The sequence below is a fragment of the Telopea speciosissima genome, chromosome 7 (assembly GCF_018873765.1).
Source record: "Telopea speciosissima isolate NSW1024214 ecotype Mountain lineage chromosome 7, Tspe_v1, whole genome shotgun sequence".
Taxonomy (NCBI): Eukaryota; Viridiplantae; Streptophyta; class Magnoliopsida; order Proteales; family Proteaceae; genus Telopea; species Telopea speciosissima.
In genome coordinates, this window is record NC_057922.1 from 48,435,387 (window position 1) to 48,448,400 (window position 13,014).

At 40.5% G+C, this 13,014-nt stretch overlaps 1 protein-coding gene across 3 annotated transcripts; it reads left to right on the plus strand.

Moving 5' to 3' along the window:
- Window positions 1–3,856, plus strand: LOC122667169 (H/ACA ribonucleoprotein complex non-core subunit NAF1-like). Of its 3 annotated transcripts, none has more exons than XM_043863389.1 (4): window positions 1–648; window positions 1,153–1,437; window positions 1,978–2,055; window positions 2,395–3,856. In XM_043863389.1, exons 1-4 carry the CDS (start codon window positions 91–93, stop codon window positions 3,157–3,159), a joined length of 1,686 nt encoding a protein of 561 aa, XP_043719324.1. In that variant the 5' UTR covers window positions 1–90; the 3' UTR covers window positions 3,160–3,856. The 3 variants fall into 3 exon arrangements, with proteins under 3 accessions (XP_043719324.1, XP_043719326.1, XP_043719325.1); XM_043863391.1 differs by lacking the exon at window positions 1–648 and adding an exon at window positions 796–975; XM_043863390.1 differs by lacking the exon at window positions 1–648 and adding an exon at window positions 796–970 and having other exon boundaries at window positions 1,148–1,437.
- The last annotated feature ends 9,158 nt before the right edge of the window (window positions 3,857–13,014 follow it).

Consider the following 13,014-nt stretch of genomic DNA (forward strand, 5'->3'; position numbering starts at 1 on the left):
ATGAATCTCAGCTTCTTAGGCTCTAATCCCATCTCTCTAAAAGACTAAAACCTTCTCTTCATCTCCAAAACCCTCTCTCTTTGTTCGGAGATGGTGGGTTTTGATCCCGCCTCCATTGAAGACCTCGGAAAACCTCCTCCCAAACCCCCCAAGCAAGTGATTCCAGTCGACCCTTCAGTAACCGTTGTGGACGATTTCTGCCCACTAGTTATCGAGCAGTTTATAGATTTTGATTCTATAGAGGATTGGCTTGTTGAGAACGATCCAACTGAAATGCCAATTGAAGGAGAAAACCCTTGTGGTGTCGATGGCTCTGAAATTAATAGGAGTGTTGAAGTTAGAGACACTTTCAAAGGAACTGGCGATGGAAACCCATTTGTGGAAGCAGGAGTTCCTGGAGAGGTGGGTAATTTTGGTACTCAAATAGAGGCAGGGATGGAGAAGGACCAGAAGGTTAATTTGGTTGGTACTTCGGAGAGTTCTGTTCAAATTTCTATTAAGTCTGAAAACATGTCACAGTTTGATGAGCAGGGATCAGATGGATGCCTGGCTGCTGTTCAGAGTGTCTCTCAAGAAACAGAAGTCGGTGCGAATGGAGAAATGGGATTTCAGGTCTCTTCAGATACTAATCTGGAAAAGCCAGAGAAGGTTAGTTTGGTTGGTTCTTCGGAGAGTTCTGCTCAAATTTCTATTATGTCCGAAAACATGTCTGAGTTTGATGGAGAAGGTCTCTTCAAATGGGATTTAAGGTCTCTTCAAATAGAGGAGGGGATGGAGAAGGATAGTTTGGTTGGTGCTTAGGAGAGTTTTGCGCAAGTTTCTACAAAGTCTGAAAACATGTCAGAGTTTGATGAGCAAGGTTCAGATGGATGCGTGGCTGTTGTTGAGAGTGTCTCTGAAGAAACAGAAGTCGGTGTGAGTGGAGAAATGGGATCTAAGGTCTCTCCAAATACTAATCTGGAAAAGCCGGAAAAGGTTAGTTTGATTGGTGCTTCCGAGAGTTCTGTTCAAATTTCTATAAAGTCTGAGAACATGTCAGAGTTTGATGAGCAGGGATCGGATGGATGCGTGGCTGTTATTCAGAGTGTCACTAAAGAAACAGAAGTCGTTGCGAATGGAGAAATGGGATCTAATCTGGAAAAGCCGAAGGAGAGCAATGGTAGGAGTGACTCAAAGAGTGGTGAACTAAGTGATGGAGATGAGAGTGATAGTAGTTCTGAGTCGGAGAGTGAGGTTTCTTCATCATCATATTCATCTTCTTCATGCAGTGACGAAGAGGAAGAAGAGGATGATGATATGAGCGACATGGTGAATGTTGGAGAAATGGAAGAAGGTGAGATAATGGATTTTGAGGGAGATGGGATTGCTGGTGACAGTGACGCTGAAGAGGACATGGCTGTAATGAAAGGACCCATAAAATCGAAGAATGAGCTTCAGGTAATCATGGTAGCTTTCATGGTCTTATATCTTAGCATATGTTTGCCTGTATCTTGTCACCATATATTTTTTCTTTATTAAGATTAACTATTTTGTCAATATCAAGTTAATAGATGCTAAAATGGGGGTTGAAATTTTAGCTATATTTAAGTGCAGTGATTTTGTGGGCATGGACTAAATTCTGAAGCAATATCCATGCCTTAGGATCTGATGGAGTTAGTATGTGGTATAACTGAGTGATATGGGAATTGGTGAGGGTAAAGTTCACTCAAATTGACTTATTATAAAACTTCCACATGGTTGGTACCTTGTGTATAGTTTGATCTTGTGAATTTTAATGACATGGTTCAAGGACTGACTAGTAAAGATAAGTAAAATGAAGTCACTCTTTTTAATGTGTGAGATCTTTAGGAAACCTGAAGCATTCTTGCTACAGAGTCTACTCCTTGATAATTGTGTTTTGTGTTGCTGATTTTTTTTTTTCATTTATGCTTGGCAATTAAAATGTTAATTGGATTCATGAGAGGAATTACCTTGCAGATTCTCCCTCCAGTTCCTCCAGTGGATGTCGCCCTGGAACCTCATCATCAAACCTTGCCTGTTGGAGTTATTTCATCTGTAAGTCCATGAAACTAAAATACATTTTTTCTTGCTAATGAGATTTCATGGAATCCTAATCTTATTGGTATAATCTTATGCGCTGTCTTCCACAAGTTGGGTCCTTTTTCTTTGATCTAGGTATTTTTTTGAATTTCTTTAATAGCCGCAGCTAAGACATTAATTGATGAAAATACAGTTAAAGCATATGACTTTGGTCATCTATCTCTTGCCTTATCTATTCAGGATGCTCTCTCTCTCGTTTGGGGGGAGGGACATCTTTTATCATATTTCCAAGATCATCTAACTCAACCAGTTAGTTCTCCAAATTGATTGGTAAAATCTATTTTCAATTTTCAGATCATGGGAACAAAAGTCATCGTGGAAGGGTTAGAGAAGCACAATCCTCTTAATGAGGGTTCTATCCTCTGGATCACAGAAACTAGGTTGCCGCTAGGGCTGGTAGATGAGATATTTGGACCTGTTAAGAACCCATACTATGTTGTACGGTACAACTCAGATAAGGAGGTTCCCGCTGGAATACGTAATGACACCCCTGTGTCCTTTGTTGAGGATTTTGCTAACCTTGTTCTTAATAACAATAATCTGTACAAGAAAGGATATGATGCATCTGGTGAGAATGACGAAGAAGTTTCTGATGAATTTGAGTTTTTTGATGATGAAAAGGAAGCTGAGTTCAGGAAAATGTTGAGGATGTCGAAGCAAGGTTCAAATGGTCGTAAACGTGGGAACAGGGATTTCATTGACAAAAAGAAAGCGGATTTCATTGACAAGAAGAAAGCTCAACAAAAAGGTGAATTCCAAAAGAAAATTCACCCGTCAGTCCCTCCAGGCCTACAACTTTCTTGTGGTGGTCAGCCACCTGGAATTCCAAACCAACACCATACTCCATCTGTTGCAGTACCAGTTGGTTGTGGTGGTTTTGCTTGCTCTCATGGCACTGAACCAGGCACTGCTAGTATGTCTAATTTTGCTCCATCTATTTCACAAGTGGGGCAGGGGCAGGCTACATATTGTATGCCTCAGCACTTGTTGGCATTGAACAATGGGGTTTGGGCAAATGGGATGCAATCTCAGCAGCAGCCGCAGCAACAACAGCAGTAACAACATGCAGTCTTTCCTAATGGATTTCCACATAACGGGCTGCCTTCTCAGCAACAGAATGTGTCGTTACCTTATGGACAGCCTTTCCAGCATCTTCATCCATTATTTGTGAATTTACCAAATGGAATGCCAGTTCAGCAGCAGTTTGATCCTAGTCAGATGTTACTGCCAAGTATGGTACTACCATGTGGGCAACCAAATTTCACTACAAGGCCTTTATCAACACCTTGGACAGGGATTGTAGGCCATCCTGGGTTCAGCCAGACAACATTTGGTATGGACTACACAAGTCAGCTTGGGCACTCATCCATGAATTCTAGTCAGCAAGGAGTTATGTCTAGTGGATCATGTAATGAACAGAGTTATGGAACACAACCACCTACTGTTACTCGAGGAAACTTTGCAGCTCCCCAGCAATTTCAGCAGGGAGTGTACTCAACTCGTGGGAGAAAGCCTTACCGGCGAGGTAGTGGTAATTTTGTAGGTGGTAGAGGTCGGAGATAATCTGGGTGAGTCTATGTAAATTGCTCCTTTCAGCTTTATTTTTAAAATGTGAGAGATAAAGTTGTGGTGCTCCACTAGACAAGAGATGTGCTAATTTGTGAATTATGTAAAATATTTTCTTATGATATGTTAACATCTTGCATAAATATGTACATAGGAGTTGGTCTTTTCTTTCTTCAGATGTTATTTGCTATTGCTTGCCCCTCCTCCATGGGTCCTGTAGCTGTTTTGTTGGATATTTTAACAATGTTTTGGTAGCATGTAGAATGCTACTTTGATATTGATCAATTATTACATATTATGAAGAAGAAACATTCGGGGATTATGATGGGAGAGTTTCCTTCTTACTGAAGTTTTAAAAAGTAGACTAGCCCAACCGTAAAAAATAATGAGTCAGCTTGCATTTTACTGCAAGCCATGAGATTCAAGACTTATGTAAAAAATTGGTAATGTAATCATTTGATGTTTCAGTTTTGAGAGAGAATTTGTAAAAGATGGGATTCTCTTAATTATTGAATTTATTGAACATTCAAACTTATCTCTCTTATCAACTCCTCTAAAATGTGAGTGAAATTTGTGTGATTTCTGTTGAGATTATTGGGGTTTCTTTCCACCAAAGTGTTTTCACTCTTTCTGAAACAAGATCCAAGCTCCATCACATAACTCATTCTAAATATAGGTACTAAGGATCCAGTGAGCAGAAAAGAGAATGGGAGAATGGCTCAATTAAGGGATTAGGGATTCCCAACTGTTAGCCTGAAGGCCAAATTTGGCCACAATGACTGAACTACACAGAGTTGGAGTTAAGGCAATTAGAAAGTGGCTTTGTTATATGCTACAGTTCTTGTGAGAAAGATCAATGATGGAGGTTGCTCAACAATGGAGATGAAAATGTTTTTTGAATACAAACCAATTTGTAGTTTAGTTGTTTTTTCCAGAAAAATTTCTTCCCACTGCATTTCTTGGGCGTGCAGGAAGAACTTGACTAAATCTTCATGTTATACTTCTGCTTGCAATGACTAATTCCATCACATTTTTGGCCTACCCTTGTCACTTTGTCTCTTCCCAATTTATGGTATAAATAAAAAAACTTTTGTTTAGATTTGACTCAAATGGATGAAATTTCAAGTTAAAGCCTGAATTTCTGAAAGCTTCATACAAGAACTCTTCAGTGCCCTCAATCTTTAGGTCTGGACTTAACAATATTTTGCATTCAGTCAAGAATGATACAGTACAGATAGGCATGAAAAAATCATGGTGTTGATACGAGGAGGGATGCAGTCCTTTTTATGTTGAATGTTGACAATGCATGTAGGGATAGGTCATGCTACCTGAACAATCTATTGTTTATGATCTTAGATGGGGGCCGGGGGCATAGGATCGATTCCATCCTAGATTATATTAGGTATTAAGTTTTCCTTTATCCTTCTTTATTGGTGTTGTGATCATGTGATTGGACTCTTGGATCATCATTACACTCATCATTTATTGATGAAGTCGAAACTACTCGCCCCATGTCAATCTGATGGTACCGATAGCAATGATGAGGCAATTCTTCCTTTATCATACATGAATGGAAACTTGATCTTTATATCAGAGGATTTTTCTTTCTACAAAACAAACTTTTGCCGAGTACAAATATGCACTTGCTTTAAAGTACAAAAATATTTATAGCCAAAAAAAGGAGGAAAAACTTAAGGCTGTGTTTGGTATGCATCTTGGAATGCATTCTAGGTTGATAATGCATTCCAATAAATCATACCAAGCATAAACGTAATAAAAATGCAAAAAAACTTCAAGCAGTGATTATTTTTGTTCTTTATTTATTTTTGGGTGTTATGAAAGTTATATCTGATCTTCTGTTATATCTATTGTCTTTGTATTTGTTGACTGGAATTATTTGTTTCATTGTTGATTTTCATTTGGTGGTCCTCCTGTTATTGTTGTTTTTGTTATTTGCTTTCAAATGTATGTTGACTCTTTGATAGTTTTCTTTGGTACTAATTGTATTGTACCATTTGTATGCCTTGAGAATTGAGTGCATATGATGGGTTTAAATATACTATGAGGAACTACTGCGAAAAGAATTAAATTGAGGCACTTAATTTTGTATTTCATAATGTTTTGGTTATTTAGTTATTTCACCATCAATTGTGGCTCAACAATTGATTTTTATTTCAATGTTCAAGACTTCAATGTATTTAATTGTTTGTTTATTTAGGCTCCGTTTGTTTGATGGAGAATTAGGTGGGATGGGAGAATTGAGGAGGTAAAGTGCTGATGTAGTAATTTCAAAATCCCACCCAAACCTTGTTTGTTTTTAACCTAGGGTGGTGAACTTACAAAAGCTTAGGGAACAACTTTAAATGCTTTGTCTATTGACATGACACTTAAAAATCCCACTCCTATGCTATCCAAAGTTTCACAAAAAACAAAGAATTATGGTTATTGTTCATTGGAAATTCCTACCCTTGTTCCCCAACCCGCTAAACTGTGGGACCTGGTCCCACAACATTCCTACCCCATCCTCCCCTTCAAACAAACATGGCTTTAGTATAACGAAGAAATGGAGGGAAAGTGGTTCCAACTTCTCTTTCCTTTGAAAAAATACTTCCCTCACCACCACTTCTCTTCTGCAGGTAGGCAGGGAAGTAGGGGTGTCAATGGGTCGGTTCGATCTGGTTTCGGTGTGGCTTTTAGAGAAACCGAAACCAAACCAATAAGGATTGTTCGATTTCGGTGCGGTTTGATTTCGTGTCGATTTTGATTTATGATAATGGTTTGATATCGATTTCAGATTCGATGCTGGTTTATCCTTATGAGTTAAGAAACATTCAAAACTGGGTCACTGCAAATTTTGCCTTTGAAAGGCAGTCAGGTTTGTACAGCCCAAGTTGCAACCTACTGATAATTACTGCTGCAGAAATTGAGTCTCATTCTCTTAGCATACATGGTGAAAGGGCATGCTTCACGATGATACTAATTAGTAATTATTAGGTCTCATTGATAGAGTGGTGTTATCAACTTTAATTTGTGATTAATTGATTCTACTTGATTAGGGCTTTTCTCTGCAACTTATCCATGATGACTAATCCATAGTTTATTTATCAATTGAAATTAAAACTTATTCTATCCCATTCATTACATAGAGAATGTGATGCATAGGACATAGTACTATGAGATGCCAAAACAAAGTCACAGACCCCTCACAACAACCACCACAACAACATCAACAACAGTAACAACCTTATCCCAATTAATTGGGGTCGGTTAAACCAAATTGTTCTTTAAGCCCAACCCATTTCAAATTTGAAAAAGCATTGATAGATGGGTACAAGATTGGAGTGTTAATTACTGATTTTCTCCTCGCCTTCAATGCCTTGTCTGGGTTGCATTCTTTTATCTGTGGTGTAGCTTGCCCGTCGGAAGTTATTGTGCCGAGGAAGACTAAATCGAGAGAGAGATTGGAGTGTTAATTATTGATTTTCTCCTCGTCTTTGAGAGAGAGAGAGAGAGAGAGAGAGAGAGAGAGAGAGAGAGAGAGAGAGAGAGAGAGAGAGAGAGAGAGAGAGAGTGATTTATTCGGCTCTACTATAGAATTCTGTGTGAAAATAATTAACCAAGGTTCACCAGAAAAAATGGCACTTAAGTAACGATTTAAGTTGGAAAAAATCTAATTCCGAAAGAATAAGCCTTGTTCTGGACTAAAATCGAGATTGATACAACTACTTGATGCAGATACATCACCCAAGATGAGGTTTATTTTGATGGAAATAAGTCTAGGGTTAGGTTATATACATGTTAGGACTTTGGTGCCATGGGTTTTCAATGTAATAGGTCACTTTTATAGATTTAAAGTAGGGATAAATGGGTTGCATATGGGATGAGCTTTTGTACTTATGTTTTAGTGTTTCAAATTGAACTGGTCTAAAATTAGTTTGAATCAGTGGTTCAATTTAAGTGACTTAAGTCAACACTTTTATTTATTGTAGTTTTTTTCTCTTTGGGTCTACACTCCCACGAACTTAAAAAGGGAGGTGGAGTAGAGTAAGGACTTTGGGCCATTATAAGCAATGAAAATTATGGAATACCACACACACCACTTTTAAAAATCAATTATGCTTTGTAAGCTGCTGGTACTACTTATCTTCTTCCTTGAAGAATTGCTTTGTGTCTGGTCAAAGCTGGTGGAATTGGTGTCTGATCCAACGACACTCTGCGGTGTGAAGCCCGAGTGGTTCCTCTCAAGTTCTACTTTCAAGTTTCTATCCAAGACTCAATTTTTAATCAAGTTCTACAACAAGCTGCTACCAATAACTTTTTGCCATTACAACTAAGTTGGAAATATCCTCCATCCCCAACCTTCTTCTCCTAATCCTCTACAACCCCAACCCTAGTTTTCCCCTTGTTATTTTCAAGTTTCCCATACCCTAAATTCTTCATAGACTTAACCAACCATCAAACCTTCATTAAACTTCAACCACAACACCCTCTGCCCATAAAGAGAACTCGATCTCCCTTTCTGTCCATTCCAACCACTGAAACCCTAATTCCCCCCATCTCAAATCAATTCCTAAAACCCTAAAACTTGCACAGATCAAACCCACCATTAGAAATAGCCCAAACGGATCGAATCTCTCTCACCCCTATGGAAGCTCGATCCAAGCCTCATCCCTAAATTCACATCCTAAACCCTAGATTCCCCTCTTTTCCTCTTTTTGAAACCCTAAACCTAAGTTGCTGCCCCTTCAAGTTCACACACTTCCATCCATCCAAACATCTCAGGACCTTCACTGAGACTCCCCTACCTTGACTTGACATAACCCTAACCCTAACCAAACCCTAATCCTAATTTTCTATTTTTGACCTAGCCGATTCTTCAGTTCATAACAGATCGTGATTGATTGGCTCATAGTTGGTTTCCTACCAATCTAGGACTACATTCAGTGGTATCAGAGCTATGGATGAACATGGTAGACCCTTTCCACCAGCAGCACCTGATCCTATGGCAAAAGTTATTAAGATGTTTCAGCAACTACAAGTTGAATAGAGAACTATGACCACTGAACAAAAGGCTATGTCTGCTAAACAAAGAGCTATCAGTAACATATTGCAACAACTTGAACAACATCAAGTTAGTGTAACAAGGGATAACAATCTACCACTGGAAGAAGACAGATATCAAGTACAATCCCAAGTCCATTGCCCTGATAGAAGGAACAAAGAATACATAGACTACAGGGAACAACTAAGACCTCAAGAGGCGTTCGAGTTGAAGGGATATGATGGCAGACATGATCCACAGGTATTTAATGATTAGTTATCTGCTTTGGATGATTATTTTGATTGGTATGATTACTTATTAGATCTTCCATTATTTTGATTGATATGATTACTTATTAGATATTCCTCATAAATTGGTCCTATGGATTTAATCAATGATTGTTTATCAAAATAAATAAATAAATTACACGGACCTCCCCTGACCTAAGCCTTAATTACATTGATCTCCTCTACGTTTTTTGACAATTAGCCAAACTACCCCTACTTTTCAAACTTTATTACACACAACCCCAGTCCATTAATGATTTAAGGTTAGTTAACAGTTTAATCTGAAAAATAGTTTTTATTAACCATATTACCACCGAGAGGGTTAATGTTACTATTTTGCCTTTAATGAAGTTCTAACTCAATCTATCAGCTACATCCATCTCCCAAAAAATACCCTAACCCGCAAATCTAACACAATGCTATCACCACCAAACAACAGAGTACAACTTTTGAGATTGAGTATGAAGTTGAGCTGCAATGATCCTCAAAGACTCAAATGCCCGCTCATCATTTGCTTGAAACGTTACTCCTATTATGTTACCTAGAAGTAAGCTCTGCTCCACAATCCTATCCACCAAATGATCCTCTTGTCATTCACCATCAAATAACTCTCCCACCCCTTCGGTCTGCCCCTCCTGAATCATGATCGCTTCCAATTTGCGATCATTGTCTTTGGACTCCATTGAACCCCACCCTATTCTTTTGTTTTCCATCCTACTCAAACAAAACATGATGATCATTCGCTTTCTCATCAACCACAAGTCTTTAGTTTGCATTCCAAAGCCTTTTTCAACCCACTTCATTTCTCTTCTTCATACTCCATCTTCCCCTCCCACACAAAGAAAATCCCAATTTAGCACAAGCCACACCTTCATTCTAACACCCCCCGTTCTATCTCGAATACAAATAGTAGGGCTGAGAAGTATGGGCTTCAGGGCCACACATGAAACCCTCGTCCCTGTGAGCGCAACCATGGGCGGTAGAGTACTAAAATAAGCGGCGTTGGAGGTTAAGGAGATGTTCCTTTGTTAGGTACTTGACCGATACATCAAAAGCTCCAAAGCTGATGGAACACGTTAAATGAAGCCCTTTAACCTATCTTATACTAGGCTGGCCCAATCTAGCGCCCATACACTAGAGTGGGTCCCATTAGGCACATAACATCCTCTCCCAGCATACTAAATTTTGTTTTCGGCTCCAATCAATAGCACAGAAAAACCGTTTGTCTTTGAATGCGGCAGGGATCGAACCCATTGAACCGAACCCAGAAGAAGTAGTAGAAGAAATATGAGGGAAGAACCGCAGAATCCCTTTTGGGGAAACATCTCTGGTTGGGTTTTGTTGCTGCTGGGTTTTCCTCATCGAACAATACTTATTGATGTTAAAAATAATTGTTCTCCGAGTTGAATGCCAAAATTTAAAGTTCAGACGAACAAGCATTCACCACTTTTTACAGTCCCGGTGTATCCTTAGAGCTGGGAAGTTATGCCCATAAACAATGCCTCAGACTCGATAACCAAAGGTAGTTACTGTACATCCTGGTAGTTAAAAAAGTTGTTTGTTAACATCAAAACGGCTAAAAATTGTCCTGAATCAGGCAAGTATTGACCTAAATCGATTAAAATGACCTTAAATCACTGGCTGGATTGACTGGATTCAGGATCTATGGCCACCCCGGTTCAAATAGATTGATTCAACCAATCCATTCCTGAATTGAATCAATCTATTTGAATCACCCAATCGATCTCACTCAGGTCGCCAGAGCCTTTATCAGTTGCCGGTGAAGGATTTAGAGAGTATTATAGGTCGCCAGAGTGAAGTTGTAGGACTCGTCTTCTTCTTCACTCCCTTCCATTTCCTCTATCTCAGTTGGAATAGTTGGTGTTGAGGGAAAAGCCAAGTTTTAGTTGTTTATACGTAAGTGACATAACGGCATTTTCGTCGAAGTAGATTTTATTGAAAGGAAAAAGAATTCTGTCCAGGAGTGTGGCTTACGCCAACACTCCCAAGCCACAACACTCCCATGAGTCTCTCTCTCTACTCTCCATATGAAAATACACTTCTGCCCCCCTTGTTTTGAGGAGAGAGATAGACATATGAGAGTGTTGGCGTAGGCCACACTCCCAGACAGAAAACTACTTCCCTTGTACTAAATACCATAAACTTTAGGAGGTATGATTGTAATTGTCAAAAAAGGAGGGGAGATCAATGTAATTAAGGCTTAGATCTGGGGAAGTCCATGTAATTACTCTTAAAATTTAATCAATGATTAATGCCAAATTTTCAGTGTCTTGTAGACTAAACCGGCCGTTGCCTTTTCTAGAAAGAAAACTAAAGCCGGGCAATGTCTGTTTCTTTTTGGGTAAGAAGCGGGCAATGTCTTTGAAGAAGAAAGGAACCCTCATGTGGATTCCTTACACGTGGTGCATTTTGATCCATATATATGTTAAAAAAAAACTGAGCCATCCGTTAAGATTCATCATGAAATATTCTACATGAAAAGTAATAATTGATCCACGTGTCCCACTTAAAAGCGGACCCCACAAACGGCCTTTCGGCCTTTGCTTTTTTGTTTTTTCGGCGCAAGCCATCTTATTCGTAGCGCATACCCAATTCCTTCCTTGTTCCCTTTCCCAAATTCAAAAACTCAAAAGCCTTCCAGAGTTCTCTCTCTTTCTCTTTCTAGTCCTTATAAATTGCTAAATTGCTCTCTCCCGTTCCATTCAGAGCTGCAATCGATCTAAAATTTGTATTTGTTCCATTTTGATTCCTTTCTATAACCCATGAATTGCATATTCAGTTCTTTTGACGCCCTCGCTGCGGAGTCCTTGGGTCTCTCAGTGGGTTGTTCTTCTCTTGCTTTTGCTAAAGGAGGAGCTGAACAAAAGGGGTTTCAGATGGTGGCCGGAGAGTTGACGGAGATGAAGAAAAAGAAGAAGTTATCACCACCGCTTCAGGCGAAGATGCCGAGGTTCGCATTGGAGTTGGATGGGTTAAATTTTTTCGAGACCTTCGTATTGTAGTAGTTATGGGGACAGGGTGTGTTCATCTTCATTTTTTTTTTCTAATAGACTGATCGATTAGATTCTTGTATTAATTTCAATTCTAATCTATTTTATACTACTAATTATACTTTTGTAAATTCTCCAAGTCAGAGCATTAGAAGAAAATATATATTTTTAATTTAGACTTGTTACTGGTATGAAGGAATTGAAGTGATTTCCATACGCATAAAAAATCTTTTTGATAGATAAAAACTGTTTCGTTTTATGGGTGTTCCATATACGTCTGCCTTTGCATTGAATTGAACGTTCTCAAGAAATTTCAATTAAGGTATTAAAAAAAAAAAGAATTTTTGAGTTCTTTCTCTCATGTTGCTGCGAACGCATTTTGATACATCCAATATTCACAGGGCCAATCAGCGGCCGCCATGTGTCACAGGACGACCCGCTCCAAAACCAAGGGGAACGAACCGGGGTCCAAGCACCCAGGCGCGGCCTGCACCAGGCGGCCACACCCAGGCATGGCCTCCACTTGGGCGCGGCCTCACCTAGGCGCGGCCACACCCAGGAGGCCTCTCACCCAGGCGCGGCCCCACCCAGGCGCGGCCACCACTCAGGCGCGGCCTCACCAAGGCGTGGCCACACCCAGGCGTGGCCTCTCGCCCAAGCGCGGCCTGCACTAGGCGCGGCCACACCCAGGCGCGGCCACCACTCAGGCGCGGCCTCACCTAGGCGCGGCCACATCCAGGCGCGGCCACACCCAGGCGCGGCCTCACCCAGGCGCAGCCTCACCCAAGCTCAGCCACCACTCAGGCGCGGCCACACCCAGGCACGGCCTCACCCAAGTGTGGCCTCACCCAGGCGCGGCCTGCACCCAGGCGCGGCCTGCACCCAGGCGCGGCCACCACTTAGGCGCGGCCACATCCAGGCGCGGCCTCTCACCCAGGCGCGGCCTCAACCAGGCGCGGCCACACCCAGGCGCTGCCACACCCAGGCACCGCCTCATCCAGGCGTGGCC